The sequence below is a fragment of the Syngnathus typhle genome, linkage group LG5 (assembly GCF_033458585.1).
Source record: "Syngnathus typhle isolate RoL2023-S1 ecotype Sweden linkage group LG5, RoL_Styp_1.0, whole genome shotgun sequence".
In the NCBI taxonomy this organism is placed as follows: Eukaryota; Metazoa; Chordata; class Actinopteri; order Syngnathiformes; family Syngnathidae; genus Syngnathus; species Syngnathus typhle.
The window spans coordinates 6,640,198-6,657,363 of NC_083742.1; the positions used below are offsets into that span (position 1 = coordinate 6,640,198).

Consider the following 17,166-nt stretch of genomic DNA (forward strand, 5'->3'; position numbering starts at 1 on the left):
TATTTTTGTCGTTTTCCAGAGAGAAGGTGGACATTTGCATTACATCTCCAAGAAGTCCTTTCAGATAATAAAAATTGACGTACAGTATGTCCTTAAAGCTTTTCTGTTGTAACTGTCACACCTTAGAAGCACGGATGTGCTTCAACAGGTCAACAGGTTGACGGTTAGCACATTCTGAGTTGGGGTTTCAAAAGAGGACCCAGACATGGTCCTAAAGATTTAAAATAGTTGTACAAAATGGATGGATGGAGGTATAAGATGTTCCTTTTGTCAGAATGACTCTGAGTTAACCTTTATCTGTGTTTTGCAATTATGTGCACTAACGATCTGATCCATTACTTTTGGATAGGAGCTTGAGGAAAGTCTGCGAGATTCCCAAGCCGCAGCACAGCGGTTGGAAACCCATCTCAAACAGAAGGAGAAGCTATATGAAGACAAGATTAAGGTCAAACCCACTGTGCAATGAAATACAACCATAGAAAACATGCCTAGTCAAGTCTGTGGGTGTGCGACTTCTCACCATCTTCTGTCCTGTGAAGTGACATTCTGGTTTTGTGGGTTGCATGGCAGGTACTGGAGTCACAGATGAAAGCAGACATGGCTGATAAAGAAATGCTGGAGTCCAGTCAGAGCAAATATGAGGAGGAGGTGCGGGAGAAATGCAGCATCATCAGTGAACAGAAGGCGGTAAGAGTTGATTAGCTAGGAAGTGACACTATTTCGGCCATATTTTCATATTTATCATGCTGGCCTGGATTTTTTATTCAGATTATCTGGCTTTGTTCATTGTAAGGCTGCAAAACAGTCCAGTCCTTAGGTCCATGTTTATAAATATTTGCCTCACCGTTATTATCTTAAGTTCTATTGGTAAATATTTTTCATCCAGACCATAAATGCAATGGATTCAAAGATGAACAGTCTGGAGCAGAGAATTGCTGAGCTGTCTGAGGCCAACAAACTGGCAGCCAACAGCAGCATCTACACCCAGAAAAACATGTGAGTAGCGAATGCTGAGTATGCTCTGTACCATAGGCCCTCTTTCTTGAGCATTTTATTTCTAGATTGTATGTGTATGAAATCAAATCTTTCAGAAGCTCCATCTTTTATTGAGCTTTTTATACCTTCGGATATGTTGTAATGGTAGGAAAGCCCAGGAAGAGATGATCTCAGAGCTTCGCCAGCAGAAGTTCTACTTGGAGTCTCAGGCTGGCAAGTTGGAAGCCCAGAATGCCAAACTTGAGGAGCATCTCGAGAAAACAAGCCACCTAGAGCATACGCACAAGAGTCGGGTCTTAGAGCTGGAAACCAGGCTCAGAGAGGTATGTATTGAATTATTATATCATCAGCATGCTGCTGTATATTTTGTAGTTGATAAACGTAAATATTAGCAACTGTTAAAGATTTGCCACAGGTCAGAGAATAAATGAACAAAAAGTAGATTTTGGGATAGATCCATGGATAGACAGACAAACAGATGGATCATAGAGAGATGGCTTGTTGTGTCAAAATATTTACCTAACAGTGCTAAATGCGCTGTGTTTAGATAACCCAGCATTAGCTCTGTCACTTTTTGGACAAATTTGGGTGACTTTTGACCCAGCAGTTGTAGAAGTACATATGGACACTGGGCACTTGGCAGGTTGCCAAAAAAGTAGTTCTGTTTCTACGACCACGTTACTGATGTTTAATGTCTTGGAATAATTGTAAATGCACAGTAACTATTAAAGTTAATGCAGTGAATAACATTCCCAAACATGTTCCGGAAACCATCCTCTTTCCTAAATGTGGATTTTCCCTCTCTCTGTCTTCATAGATTGGACTTGAGCATGAGGAACAGAAGCTGGAGATCAAGCGTCAGGTGACAGAGGTGACATTGTCATTGCAGGAACGCGAAGCCCAGATCACCAACCTCCAGGCGGCTCGCCGCGCTTTGGAGAGTCAACTGCAGCATGCCAAGACTGAGCTCGAGGAGACCACTGCTGAGGCTGAGGAAGAGATCACTGTGCTCAGAGTGAGGAAACTAAAGCTCAGCTTTTCTTCGATGTCATGTGAGGCAGGTGCTGAAATGTGACTGTCTCTGATTTGTCTGTCAGGCACACAGAGATGAGATACAACGAAAGTATGATGCTTTGAGGGACAGCTGTGCGGTAAGCATCACAAAATATTTCAGTGTTTGCATGAATCTACTAATCAAAGTTTTTGTTTTGCATTTTAATGTGCATAAAATACTACACAGTGAATATCTGGAATGGTACTACACTGAGGCTTGGAAAGGCTATAGCCCCAACAGAAATCTGTCCAGACCAGCTAAGCCTCACTAGCATTTTACTTGATATTTTAAAATATATTGAATTATTTTCTACCCCCCTCCCCGATGTATTGGTCAAGCCACTCTTTAGCCCTGGTAGAGAGAAAATCCTGGAGCTCTACCTGGTGGATATAAAAATATGGCCTTATTCTAATGCCTTTTGGAGATTTTCACACCTTTCATGTGCTCTATACCCCGTATAATGCAATTGGGGAAAAAAGAAAGAGAAATAGACAACTGATACAATGTGGTTGTACAATTGTTATAACTGAAGATGTGGCTGTGTTCATAATTTGCGTAATTTCTGGACTATAAAACGCACCGGAATATAAACTCCACCAGCTAAAATTGGGGGGAAGTCCTCTTTTGTTCATGTAAAAGCCACACAAGACAATAAGCTGCAGGTGTTTTAAATGAATGTCCACATTTCTATTACCTGTGTATCAAAACAAATCGTTAAAAATAATCCATAGATAAACCGCAGGATTCAAAGCTTGTGCAGTAAGTAGCGGTTTAGAGTCTGGAAATTATGGTAATCAATCACATTCAGGCCCGTGATAAATGGGAATCAGCTTGCCTGCCACTCAAAGTGCCTCGGACTAACCCCAAATAGAGTTCAGTGTCTCGGAGGCTTTTCGTTACATACTATTTGTAGTCACATCTTTTAGCCCAAGCCATGGTCCACAGAGTGCTTCCATGGCATCAGAGGGATCTTTTTTTTTTTTTTTTTTTTTTATTCTCTGTGCTCCAATACCTTTCCACAATTGTGAGTCAGTCGTATGTAATCGGCGCCGGTGAGGATGCATGCCAGGGGGAGGGATTTAAATGAAAGATTCTGCAGATCAACAAAGCATCCAATTCACTGTTCACTTCTGCACCAAGACTCAAGCATTCAGATGCTGGTGTCAGTCTCCTGCCTCAGGGGGAAAGATGTTCTGAGTCAAAACACAACAGACAAGTCATTTATGCATATAAAAGTGTTTCTTATGCCCTTCTCCTGCCCCTTTGAAGATATGCATGGTTTGTGGTCCCCTGAGGGTTGAGGGTTAGTATGCCCCCTCATCAGACTCAAACCGTATCAAGAGGAAGCATAGTGAGCATGGATGATTGAAGTAGAAAGACATGATAAAATGATTATGCTATTAGGCTATTATGATTCTCAAACCCTGGATACTGTGCACAAACGGTACATTTTTGTGTTACTGGTAATCTGAGTGTCTTCATAACTCCCTTCAGGTGATCACTGACCTGGAGGAACAGCTGACCTCACTGACCCAGGAGAATGCTGAGCTGAACCGCCAGAACTTCTACCTGTCTAAGCAGCTGGATGAAGCATCTGATGAGCGGGAGGACCGACTGCAGCTCAGCCAGGATGTGGACCAGCTGCGTCGCGAGGTGGCTGACCGTGAGATGCACCTCAACAACCAAAAACAGGTAAGGAAGACACTGGCTGTTTTCTATTGGTAGAGCTTCATTCATTCATTCATTCATTCATTCATTCATTCATTCATTCATTCATTCATTCATTCATTCATTCATTCATTCATTCATTTGTTCATTCATTCGTTTGTTTGTTCGTTCATTCGTTCGTTCGTTCGTTCATTCACCCATTCATCCATCCATCCATCCATCCATCCATCCATCCATCCATCCATCCATCCATCCATCCATCCATCCATCCATCCATCCATCCATCCATCCATCCATCCATCCATCCATCCATCCACCCATCCATCCATCCATCCATCCATCCATCCATCCATCCATCCATTCATTCATGATGCTTATTCTCCACGTTTCTTTTAAAGAGGACAGCATCTTAAAGCTAAAAAAATAACACGTTCTACAAACAGTATTTCACTTTTGCAAATAAACGATATAATCGGAACACGCATTTTCTTTTTTTGTTTATATACTCTTACTGATGTGCTACTGCTACTTTGCTGACTGCTGCTCCTGTGATTTATTTGAAAGCACTTTTAGTGAAGTTTCTTGCCATTTTCTCATTTGCCATCCCACCCACATTCTCTAATGTATCACAATACAATAATTGCATGCACAATCTTGCAGCTTGCTGTAAAGCGACAACTGTCAGAGTCGGTCAAGCAATTATTTAGTCTGCAGGTTTGGACTATTCTGTGCTGAATTGCCCCCAAAAATGTGTGTATGTATTTATATCACCCAGCAATAATTTTTCAGTTCAGTCTGCTTTCTCTTTCCACCTCCCACTCAAAGCCAGTCAGACGTTGGGTTTTCGCAAGCATGCATTATGTGATATCTGCTCAACCTGTGACAAGAGACCAAGACACCTCTCCCAGCTCTGACAGTGCAAAGTGTAAAACAGGCACCAAAAACTCCCTGAATAATTCCGCATTGTAATGTGCAATATTCTGGTTGGAGCTAAGCGGCAAGAGAGCGAGGAGGCTGTGCGATGTGTGCTCTGCTCCTGTGGGAGGATGTGTGTGGGCGTCCAGTAGCGCTCTCGGTCCTGCCGGTTGTGTAACCGGCAATGGAAGGGAATAGACGAGGGATGGGGTGCTGTGTAGGAGGGAGGAATGTGTCATCCCCATCACTCCCAGGTCGTGTCAGCTGCGGAAGCGTTGGACTACAGAGAGCTGCGGTGATGCTGCAAGACCAGCATGGGCTATATTTATATCACGACATTTAAGAACAGCTCTTTGTGTAAGCCTTATGATGCAAAAAGCAAAATGCCCCGTGTCAGTATGTGTAATTTAAGACACCACACAGGTATTGATGTTATTTCAGAACATCTTTATGACTGCAGTTTGGGGTTGTTTCATTATGTTAATGGCCTTGAGCTTTTTGTGTTTGTTGAGGATTTATTTTAGGCCCTGTGTTTTATTTTGTAACGGAATAATGGAATGGAGAAATACCTTCGGTTGAAGAATCTTGAAAAATCATCATGTTGATGCCTCTGCGCATACAATTTTGATGTTATCACGGCGTCGGCATGGCACAGCTCGACTTGGTTTCTTCGGCCGGGTCTCTCGTCTTTCCTTGTCTCTGCCTAGTTTGTTTTCATAAATTTGCCCTGTAGCAAATGTTGCCCTTAATCTTACAAAACCGACATTTACAAGGGTTTATAATTCAATTTGATGCTTTTTATGCTTTTAGAGAGTGACTTTGTTTGAGATGTGCTGGATGTGCTCCACTCATCTGTGTCAGCATTTTGTTTTTTTACTGCTTCAGTGATGGCAGCTGTTTCCATCCTAAAGGTCTTAAGGCCCACTGAAAATAGCATCGCTGGACTTCTTTGGCACCTTATTCATTAATTCAGACCGACCAAAACAGATGACCATAACTCAAAAGCGCACGCAATGGTTGATGAAGTCATGACATGATGGGGCCAAAAGTTACCTTAATTGTGCCATCTTCCCAAACTGGTCCCACTCCCTCACCGGACAATCCAATTTGTAGTTCAAACATTAGGCAGTCATTAGCGACCAAATATGTAAATGTTACACTACCTTTTCATCCAATATGAAAAATCCTGAAGATTAAAAAAGGGTGGGTGAAGGGGGGTAAAAAAAAGTTCAGGTTTTTATTTTTGGGGTACAACTTACCTGTTTGAATTTTACAGTTATCTCAAAAGTCAGCTGTATCAAAGTGTAATAATCAAAGTGCGTATCTTAACCTTAATCTCTCACTTTTGTTTAGAACCTCGAAACACTGAAGACCACATGCACCATGTTGGAAGAGCAAGTCCTGGAACTTGAGACGTTAAATGATGAACTTCTGGAGAAGGAGAGACAGTGGGATACCTGGAGGGCAACACTTGAAGATGAGAAGAACCAGGCTGAGAGGAGGACAAGGGAGGTCCAAAGAATGCTGGACACTGAGAAACAGAACAGGTTAGTCAAAAACATGTTGGCAGTAAACATCATTATATATTGAGACAGTGCATCCATTATTTAGAAATAGATTCCGTAACAAAAACATCCATCCATCCGTCCGTCCGTCCGTCCATCCATCCATCCATCCAAAAGGAAAATAATGCAAATTCCACGAAGCCTGATTCAAAGGAACTAAAGAAAAAACAATCACACTAAACTGACAAACAGAAACGATGGTCTGACAAAGACTGAAAGGAACCAGGGTACTAATGCTGCATTCGCGGAACGTGGGAAGTCGGCTATATCCAACATGGATTTTCCCACTTCTCATCTCCAAGTGCTCAAGGTTAATGTAAACAACAAACATGGCTGATTCGGATAGATTGCTTATCTCATTTATTATGATGACACATTTGACCTCCAGAAAACCTTCAATTTTATTTTATATAAATAAAGCACTGTCTTTCCTTTAAAGCATTTCATCCATTTCACCATAATATCGTCTTCATGCAGCGGCACAGTCAATGCTAATCATGCTGTGTTACATAAAGTTATTTTGAATAACTGAATTGGTGTAATAATAAATCAAGCCAAAGGAATCTTTATAGTCTTGTAAATGAAGTTTTGAGATTCACTCACTGGACTCCATGTGGTTGCCGTTGTTGAGTGATGTCGCATTGTAGTTCGTCAATGAACTCAGGATTCTTTTATTCCCTAATTTTACAATTCGGACCTCGAATGCAGCATAAATATAAGCAAGTGGAGGAGCAAACGAGGAATACCTGGAGTGGTATGAGGGAGCTCATTTGTTTACACGTGGGATGAGAACAGCTGTACACCAAATCCTAACAGGGCAGACAAGATATGAAAAATGTGAAAATGTAATGAAACTAAATCCAATCAAAACCACATAAACACAAATCATGACACCAATTTCAATAGGCCATGATCTAATCTGATCACAATGCCTGTTATATATTCTGAAAGAATAATAAGTGACCTCCATATTGGTAGGTCGCGCTTGCTTTTACTGTCGCTGCTTGCCTCCACCTACGTACATTCACTGGATACCTATGGTTTATTCGCTCAAGGGATTATCTCTTGTTTTTTTTTAATCTAAATAAAAAGCTGAATACGTATAAATGTGGGCAAATGAAGGCAAGGCCGTTGTGTCCTTCAGACTCCGTGCTGAACAGCGCAGCTCAGAGTCTCGTCAGGCTGTGGAACAGGCTGTGAAGGAGCACAAAGCTGAGATGTTGGCGCTACAGCAGATTCTCAAAGACCAGAAACTCAAAGCTGAGAGCCTTGCAGACACTGTGAGTGTTTCTGCACTGAAGCTCAAATATTTAACGCCCTCGGTGGTATGTTGCAATGAACACATCTTGTTTCTGTCCTTCAGTTGAATGATTTGGAGAAGAAGCACGCCATGCTGGAGATGAATGCGCGTAGCTTGCAGCAAAAGCTGGAGAGCGAGAGAGATCTGAAACAGCGGCTGTTGGATGAGGTCCATTCAGTATTTTCACACGTTGTGATCACAGCTCTTTGATGACATATTTAAGTTATAATAATAATAATAATAATTCATTATATTTGTATAGCGCTTTTCAAGAACCCAAAGACGCTAAAAAAGTTATTACCATAACATATTTTCACTGCATGCTGATGATTTTGCTTCAATCAAATTGACAAAAATAACACACTTTGGAACCTCTAAAGTCCTCGTGGTTAAAGTATTGGATAATGGGCCGTCTGTTTTTTCTTTTGTAGCAAGAGAAGCTTCAGCAGCAAATGGATGCTCAGAAGGCGCATATCTTCCGTCTGACCCAGGGCCTGCAAGATGCGCTCGATCAGACTGACCTTCTGAAAACTGAGAGAACTGACCTGGAATATCAACTGGAGAACATCCAGGTGCTGCTACATAATCTGTACTGGACACACTCTTGCAAACTGTATGTTGCTGGTGTCATGCTCAAACCAAGTAACATTTTGGGGAATTGGATATTTAAAAAAAAAAGAATACTATTGGTCAGCCCCCACGTGTGGGTGTTATTTTAACTTACCACTGACCAGTTTAAACTGTTGAAAATGACTTGCTTAATGGTTTGAGCAAACTTGCCATTTGTGGGGTCAATAAATCGTATCCTTCGTTAATGTGTATATCTTCACAAAATCATCCTCGGGTAAGGTAGTGATCGCCACTAGTGAATTAGACTGAAAGAAGAATGTTTCTGTGTTCAATTTTATAATGGCTCACAAATGATTTAGTCACGTGTGTAGCACTCCTATTGGAATTCAAAAAGGCCCTCCAGACAGTACGGAATAAGCAAACATTGGTTGCCGTACAATCTTTTCACTTCATTGTTTTTAGTTTCTTTAGAGTTATGTGCTGTGACTACTGCACAGGTCATTGAAGCATTGTTACCTGCTTTCTATGATGTCCTTGTCCTTGAACGTCAAAAGCATGTTCTGTGTCACACTCATTGTTGATCTTCGCCCACATTTTGCTTTTATCACTCTGAATGACGCCAAGTATTTGAGGAGAAATTCATGGCAGTAGTGATGTTCACTTAGCTCCACCTGCAGGCTGTGTACTCCCATGAGAAGGTGAAAATGGAGGGGACTATCACCCAGCAGACAAAGCTCATCGACTTCCTCCAAGCCCAAGCTCATGGTGGTTCGAAGAAGAAAAAGGTCAGGTGATATTGCTTCTTTACTTAAATGATGTACTTGATGTAAAAGTACATTTTATCCTGTGCGAAACACAGTGTTTTCATTTTATGTTCAGGGTTGTCAAACTTGCATGCCTCTGAATGTTTCCGCACATAAGTAACCATCGTGTTAAACTTTCACAGGCCGGATTAAAAAAAAGAAGAAGGTAAAAGAACAAATGTGTTCTTAAATTCTTAATTGAATTTGAATCAACGGATCTATTGAGTAGATTCTTTTTCTGAGCTCTCTACTTATCTGATTGTGCATGCATAATTATTATTATTTTTTTTTAGAGAACTGGTAATTACGTGATTATAAAGGTGAAATCTGGGGCAACGAAAAATGAGTCACCCATTGCATAAATTGCCATTAAAACTCCCACTAACCTCTCTGCACGTTCATAATAACTTTTAATCAAAGGCTTGGATACAACCGTTGCCTCTGCTCTCGGGTCTCATTCTACATGTCCTTTCGCTGTGTTTGTCCTTCCAGGGACTCTTTGGGCGTCGGCGTGAAGATATTTTGGCTGCCATGGCTGCTCAGGCCCAGGCGCAGACCCAGGCCCAGGGACAAAGTCAAGGCCAGGTCTCCCCAGTGTCGTCCATCCAGCCAGTTCCCCTGCAGTACAGCGACATGAAGTTAGCGCTGGACAAAGAGCGAACTCGCTGCTCTGAGCTTGAAGATGCGCTTCAGAAAATGAGAGCAGAACTGCGATCTCTAAGAGAAGAAGGTAAGAACAGTTCATCAGCTCTTGTTTGGGAAAAGCACAAAAAGTCCATGAGACAATTAGGTCATTTCTTTCTGCGTCGTGCTGTTGCCGTAGCAACGGAGAATGAAATTCTTATTTTCATGATAAGAGCAAAGAGGCAAGTCAGCATGAAAAAAAAAAAAGCAAACACTGTAGTTTTCTGCTCCAGGATGATAAAAGCAATGTGATTTCCATCTCAGCACTCCAATACAAAGATCACAGCAGTTCCGCAAACCCAGCCGCAGCACGACAACAGATGATGATGTCTGCCATGGTGAAGTCTCCCGATCACCAACAAGTCCCAGCCAGCGTGGTACCGTCCAACTCGGGTCGCAGGAAGGAGGTTGCAACACCTGAGGGTGAGTGAGGAGGTGACGACATCTTTGTTCAAGAAGCCACTAATGGATTACAACGCTATATTGAAAATATACCGGCCCTTTCCTACACACAAAAGGATGCTCTCTTACCATCCTTTCTCTTTCACACACACCTTTCAGAAAGAAGGAGGGTCACTTTTGAAAGTAAGTTTCCCAAACTCACGGTTCCCGCAGTCTTTTATCCCTGGTTTCCTTTTGCCTCACCCATTCCTCAGAAGGCCAGGTTTTTTTTCAAACTTGTGCATGTCTACAAAGTGACCACATCTCAGCAAGTCAAAAGAACATCTTTGGTTTTGCAGTGCACAGTTTTGGAAATCTGAAGCATGGTTATCTTGGTTGCTGAAGCTTAGCCAGCCTCATTTGCGGAACTCCACAGTGTTTATCAACCCACCACTATACCATTAGTGCTTCACATCGTACACTTACTTACCAGGTTGATAAACACTGCAACCACACTTTGTGTCACGAAATGAATCCCAATCTAAAGGTATTATTCAGTCACATCATTAAGTCAAAGTTGCATCATTTAAGATGCGACTGGCTTAATAGCTTAATATTGCAAATGCACACAGACACAAGCTTCAGAAATGAAGAGCAAAGTCTTTCGGGTAAAGCAAAATTCAAAATTAAAGCTGCAGTGAAACTTTTTTTTTTTTTTCGTTGTATCATTGTGACAAATTCCTCTCATATGCTCACCAAGGTATGCAAACTTTGTGGTGTCTTTAAAGTCATAACATTGACTGCATAATGCCTTTAAAATTCATCAGCCAATAACCACAAGCACAGGGATGACCTAAGTTTTATGCCACTCATGTCCTCAACATCTTTTGCAACCACTTTTTTGTTGAAGTGACTTCATAAATGGTACGGCATGATGCATCGAGGTTTTGACAGAACGAGAAATAATAACGGAGCAAACTGTGACCCTGCCCTTATTGTATTCAGAATATAGCCGGCGAATGAAAGATAGTCAGAGGGAAAGAGAGAGGGAAAGGGTGCACCACCACACCGCTCACCGCTTCACAGTGGGACTCAACATGCGCGCCGCCAAGTGTACCGTTTGCCTGGATACGGTTCACTTTGGTCGACAAGCCGCCACCTGTCTGGGTGAGTGCCACTTCCATCGCACGAGCAGTATTTGTTTGTCAGGATCACTCTCTTGTCTATTTGCATCTATATAAACATTCAATCAGTACAAAACAAATCAGTGGGTCCACCTCTAACATGGGCGGTGTGTAACGTTACACTCTTAAAACTGCTGAATCAAAAGTAACCCAAATTGGGTGAAACAGCTAACCTGGCACTGGGTCCAAAAGAGACAGAGCCAATACAGCATATCCAGAATTTCAGCATTCAGAATTGTTCACTAATTTATTTATCTTCTCAGATGGAAAAAACAATTATAGTCTAAAATCCATCATTATGTGCAGTACAGTACTCAAGTCTTCTGATTTTAAATCAAACTAGAAAATAATAATTTTAAAAAAGTATCTGTAACTGGTCTCATACCTTTGTCCTTAAACTACTAACTTATTATTCATAAATAGTCAATTGAACGTGCAGTTAGTAAGACGTTCGCTAGTTTATTTCCGTTCTCTGACCACAGGGGGGAAAATATGCCATCTTAAGCCATCATGGCATTTATTTTTTGGCATAGTATATAATGAACCTTATAATTATTCCTGAGTCTCCTTAATAGATACTGACCCCAAAACAAGATTATAAAAGACAATGGGGCAAGTTTATATCACTATTACACAATGCTGGTCTGTGTTGAGCAGCCACAACTTTATAGGCCATTGTGATATTTTTCCTCTTTCAGAATGTCACGCTCTTTGCCATCCGAAATGCTCCCCGTGCCTCCCAGCGACGTGCGGCATGTCGAGCGACTGCTCTCTGCATCTGTCCGAGGGCTTTTGTCGGGAGAAAGGCCAGCAGCTCAAAGACGCTGCCAGTGGACACATGCACCTAGAGGGATGGATGAAGCAACCCAGGTTAGCTATGGTGTCACTCACTCACTCACTCACTCACTCACTCACTCACTCACTCACTCACTCACTCACTCACTCACTCACTCACTCACTCACTCACTCACTCACTCACTCACTCACTCACTCACTCACTCACTCACTCACTCACTCACTCACTCACTCACTCTCACTTTGTGCTACTGGCTTTGCAGAAATGGAAAGCGAGGCCAAGGCTGGGAGCGGAAATACGTGGTCCTCGATGGGACTAAAGTGTCCATCTACGAGATTGAACCCAGAGAAGGTTGCTTGAGTGTTCGCTTACTTTTGAGAACGTATGTCTTTTGTTCATTGAGCTTGAGTCTGGTAACTTGTGTTTTGACTCAGATTCAATCAAGCCATTGGAGGAGTTTGACTTGTGCATGTCTGATGGAGAGGTTGAAGTTCACGGAGCAGTAGGGGCCACTGAGCTACCCAACACAGCCAAATCAGGTATAGTTGAACTATTTGCATGAGTAACAGCAACAACATTTAGGGGAGACCAGAGCTTGTTGTCACATGGGAAAGTTGTCACGTTGCAATTATCATTTCCACGAGCGGGCAGAGGTGGACATTCCGCCAGACGAAAGACGGAATGGCTGTCACTGACGGGTGTCCATTTTGCTGAATGATGAAAAAGTAAAAAAAAAAAAAAGCCAGACTATAAACGGACTGGTGAAAATTACTGATGGACGCGCCAACAGTTCCCAAGGACTTTAATCCAGTGAATGTTGCAAAAATATTTTATGTTCATATTTTTTCAATGGCGATAGTCAACAATTTTTTCAAGCTCAAACATTCTATAACCACTGTTGTTGTTATTTTGTTTCCTTAATATTTCCTAAATGTTATTTTTAGTTACTTCATAGTAATTGAAGTCATTGTGATTGTCATCCTCCTATATCAGATGTTCCATACGTTCTGAAGCTGGAGTCGCGTTGCCACGCCCCTTGCTGGCCTGGACAGTCCATTTACTTCATGGCTCCCAGTTTCCCAGACAAGCAGCGCTGGGTGGCAGTCATGGAATCTGTCGTCGCTGGGGCGCGAGTCTCTCGGGAGAAGGCCGAGGCGGACGCAGTGAGTATCTCTGCACTCTGCTGACTTGTAACCATCCGCTCTCTTTTCTGGACGTGATTGGTACTGTGGGGCTCATTCACCAGAGTAAATTGACTCTCTCCTTTTTAACATTTTGTCTGTTTTGATAATCTCCTGTTTCACTTTTCTATATTATTAATTGTCATCTTCTGTGCTTACGTCTCTCCCTCATTCTTTCTTTCTTGGTCTTTTACAACCTGGTTTGTTCTGTTTCTATCATATTCATGTCTGCCATATGGGCATATTTTGTTGATTTGCTGGATTTTGCTCATTTCATTGAGTATCTTTGCATACATAGGCTGCTGTGTCCAAAAGACAAATGCTTCTATCACCTTTGGTCCAGGTAAAAAAAGTACAGACATAAGACTTCCTGACTTTCCACTTCCTTCCCTTTCCTTTCTGAGCTCACGATGGTTTACCAGCTTGCTCACCCACCCCCACTCCCACCCCCCTCACGTTTACTACAGCACTATCATTACTTGTGAAAAAGTGCAAAAGTTTTGATTTCATCTAAATAAAAAGGTGCCCTTGAGTTGGGAAGTTACCAGAATTTCACTCCCTACACTCTCCCGTTGCATGTTTTTGATCACATTTTGTCACAGTGATATGTGTGTGCGTGTGTGTGAGTGAGATGTAGCCTATACACAGTTAGATCACATTTTAAATGGAGGCAACAATGCATTATATTAAAACTAAGAAGAATAGATCTTGTTCAGTAAATGTAGTTCCGATCCTTGTGTTGGTTTTTCCTTGTTAACTACTTTTGTTGCTTTTGTTATATTTCCATGAGCATCAATAACAACTTGTCACAATGCCAAAGAAATAGGCTAAAAAGAGTTCTACTGCTATCAACACTGTCAACAATGACAGCCTCATTGTGTGCGTCTCTCTTTGATTGATGTGATTTTTTTTCCAATGCTGGTTGACTATCAAATGTAGCTCCCGCGATATTCTTGACCCTTGAACGATGAGGAGAGAAAAAAAACTTGAGCATTTCTATTTATTTTTTTCAAAGCAGTTTTGAAAGCAGGAACTCTGAAATCTTGTATCCAGCCGAGATATGTACAGTGCGAACATTAAAATCTATGGAAGAGAAACTGCAGGCATCGCATTCTTTCCTTTGTGCCTCCCTGACCTCATATTGGACGAGTGACCTTGTTGACCGTGAATGTCTTCTTGATTTTAGAAGCTCCTAGGAAACTCTCTCCTGAAGCTGGAAGGAGACGACAGGCTTGATATCAACTGCACACTTCCACTCACTGATCAGGTCCAATAATTGTCTCACATTTCCATCATATGGTCACATGTTGTGTATTAAAACTTCCCATGGTGATGGTATGCTCTTGATTGCGCTTGCAGGTAGTCCTGGTGGGCTCTGAGGAAGGTCTGTATGCCCTCAATGTGATCAAGAACTCCTTGGCTCACATTCCTGGCCTTGGATCCGTCTTTCAGATCCATATCATCAAGGAGATGGAGAAACTGCTGATGATTGTTGGTGAGAACTGCTCCTCTGCTAACACCTGTATGGACTAGTGAGAAGCAGATGCATTTATCATCAGTTGGCGCGTGACACCGAGGTGTGTGCTGCAGGGGAAGAGAGGGCCTTGTGCTTGGTGGAGATCAAGCGAGTGAAGCAGTCTTTGACTCAATGTCACCTGCCCAGCCAGTCCGAACTGACTCCATACATTTTTGAGACGGTGAAAGGATGCCATCTATTTGCTGCCGGCAGAGTAAGTTGGATAAGTTGGAGAAAAGTGACTGGACAAGTTGAAGACATACTTGTGTTTGTGTTGTCTTCACAGATAGACAATGGCTCCTGCATTTGTGCTGCAATGCCAAACAAGATTACCATCCTACGTTATAATGATAATCTCAGCAAATACTGCATTCGCAAGGTGATGTGTGACCACTTCAGTCCTCCAAGCACTTACTTCACAAAGCATGTTGAGATCCAAGTGCGCATCTAGCATGGCAAATTTAAAAGGAACAAAAAGAGCCAATTTGATCTGCCATGATGTTGGTCGGCACTGACCATTCCCACAGCAGCGCAGCCCTCCCTAACTCAGAACTGCTGGCTGAAGTTACCTAACCTGCCTCAGCACTCACTCTATGATTTCACAGAGAACTGACTATATTCTAGAGGAGATCTCTGATATTGTTCTCATCATGCAACTGTAAAATGATGTCGTTTAACCTCCCCCCAAAATATCTTCAATCCACAGGAAATTGAAACTCTGGAGCCTTGCAGCTGCATTCACCTGACAAGCTACAGCATCATTCTTGGCACCAACAAGTTCTACGAGATTGAGATGAAGCAGTTTGTACTTGAAGGTGTGCTCATCAGGAATTCTTTCTTAGGTTGCTTGCATTTCAATTGTAATTGATTAACCTCATTTTAAAACGCTCCAAACTGGGCTCACTTTTTGAAACAGAGTTACTGCTTCGCTACTAAATAATGCAAAAGGCTGCCAGTTGGATATGAACTTCTAAAATAATTTCCTTAATTTACCTTAATGTATTACTATTGAAAATTAAGTATATGCATTTATTTGGAAACCCTGATCATGTTATTTCTCACAATAATCTCATGAATCTTAAATCTCTGAAGATTTTCAAATGATCACTTTTACAACATAGAAAAATACAATGCCCCATCACTGATGTTTTTTTTTTTTTATCAAATCCATTCCAATACAATGCAACTTTATTTATATGGTGCATTTTACAACAGGGGGAATTGTTTCCAACAGCTCTGATTTAATATTCATTATGAGGTTTTAATGGTTCATTTTCCCAACATAAACGTATGATATGCTTCATGTAAATACTATACATCTATAGTTAAATGCCGAGATTTATTAATTTTTTTATATTACGCTGTTATAGATGATTGAGGCAATTGAACAAAGAATTCAAGAAAAACAAAACCACTTAAATTGCATTTTTTTTCTTGAAATGTGGGCTTCCTGCTCAAGCAGTTGGGCTGCCAGTCCTTTTCCTTTGGGAGCACAGTAGATGACGGAGAAAGCAACGTTTATTGGCTAATGGCCTTTATTGTCAAAATACGAGTTAAAACAGGCCCGTCTTTTGGCCACTCTGCCGTCACCAAGGAAACCAGTATGTCCAAGCTACACCACACAAGAAGCCCCTTAAATGAGATTTGAATGGCGACTGCCTTGCTGCCCTTGTTTAATGATCTGAAATACTACGTAGGCCTTTTATTACATTTGTTTTGGTGTATCGCTTACAGTGCGGTCTATGAATTAAATCACAAGACTAAGCTCAATTCTATTTGAATGATTCAATATTCATGAATCTTAAAAACAATATGTAATATTGAGAGAAGTAGACATCTTTTGTAGGCCATGTCCTGTGTTTGGTCTGGCGCAGAGTTCCTGGACAAGAACGACATGTCGTTGGCCTCCGCCGTGTTTGCTGCCTCATCCCACAGCTTCCCCATTGCCATCATGCAAGTGGCCAGCAGCATGCAGAAGGAGGAGTACCTGCTGTGTTTTCACGGTGGGTAGAGAAAGCATTGAGCTCCAATGGGAACACAAACATACATTAAATCTGGTTTTCTTTTTTGTGGGACAATGAGCCCTACCAATTAATAACTGACACCTTGCACAAACTAAATAAACGGAACAACTAGAAATACTCTACAAAGTACGGAAGATTGAATAAGTGGTCACGACACACTTCAACCACTGCCAATGTCATCATGAAATCATAGCTGCGATTGGACGTGACTTTCCACTAAACTCTTGAGTGGACATTCTGGCCTGTCTTCGTCTTGCAGAGTTTGGTGTGTTTGTGGACACGTATGGACGAAGAAGCCGCACCGAGGACATCAAGTGGAGTCGCCTGCCTTTGTCCTTTGGTGAGTATGCTTTCTGAAGCTGCATTATTATTATTATCTTCCGCAAAACCTCCAATTGTGTGTGTCTTGTGGCGCAGCCTACAGAGAGCCCTACCTTTTTGTCACCTACTTCAACTCACTGGACGTGATCGAGGTTCAGGGTCCCGCTGCTTTGGGGTGAGCCTCGCCGATGTTCAAGGACTTGAAAAT

The 17,166-nt window shown here is 41.8% G+C and overlaps 1 protein-coding gene across 1 annotated transcript in view; it reads left to right on the forward strand.

The window, feature by feature from the left end:
- Positions 1-17,166, forward strand: part of LOC133153878 (citron rho-interacting kinase) — a 31,742-nt gene that overhangs the window by 11,600 nt on the left and 2,976 nt on the right. Inside the window, exons 10-36 of the mRNA XM_061278102.1 lie at positions 350-445; positions 571-687; positions 887-996; positions 1,145-1,319; positions 1,814-2,011; positions 2,094-2,147; positions 3,545-3,742; positions 5,987-6,180; positions 7,343-7,478; positions 7,562-7,666; positions 7,930-8,070; positions 8,734-8,853; positions 9,364-9,601; positions 9,820-9,978; positions 10,942-11,103; positions 11,819-11,990; positions 12,179-12,267; positions 12,351-12,455; positions 12,910-13,079; positions 14,284-14,364; positions 14,457-14,592; positions 14,688-14,827; positions 14,900-14,992; positions 15,320-15,428; positions 16,488-16,616; positions 16,897-16,977; positions 17,055-17,133. Of these exons, the coding sequence (XP_061134086.1) occupies positions 350-445; positions 571-687; positions 887-996; positions 1,145-1,319; positions 1,814-2,011; positions 2,094-2,147; positions 3,545-3,742; positions 5,987-6,180; positions 7,343-7,478; positions 7,562-7,666; positions 7,930-8,070; positions 8,734-8,853; positions 9,364-9,601; positions 9,820-9,978; positions 10,942-11,103; positions 11,819-11,990; positions 12,179-12,267; positions 12,351-12,455; positions 12,910-13,079; positions 14,284-14,364; positions 14,457-14,592; positions 14,688-14,827; positions 14,900-14,992; positions 15,320-15,428; positions 16,488-16,616; positions 16,897-16,977; positions 17,055-17,133 (3,587 nt within the window). The remainder of the gene's footprint in view (positions 1-349; positions 446-570; positions 688-886; positions 997-1,144; positions 1,320-1,813; positions 2,012-2,093; positions 2,148-3,544; positions 3,743-5,986; positions 6,181-7,342; positions 7,479-7,561; positions 7,667-7,929; positions 8,071-8,733; positions 8,854-9,363; positions 9,602-9,819; positions 9,979-10,941; positions 11,104-11,818; positions 11,991-12,178; positions 12,268-12,350; positions 12,456-12,909; positions 13,080-14,283; positions 14,365-14,456; positions 14,593-14,687; positions 14,828-14,899; positions 14,993-15,319; positions 15,429-16,487; positions 16,617-16,896; positions 16,978-17,054; positions 17,134-17,166) is intronic.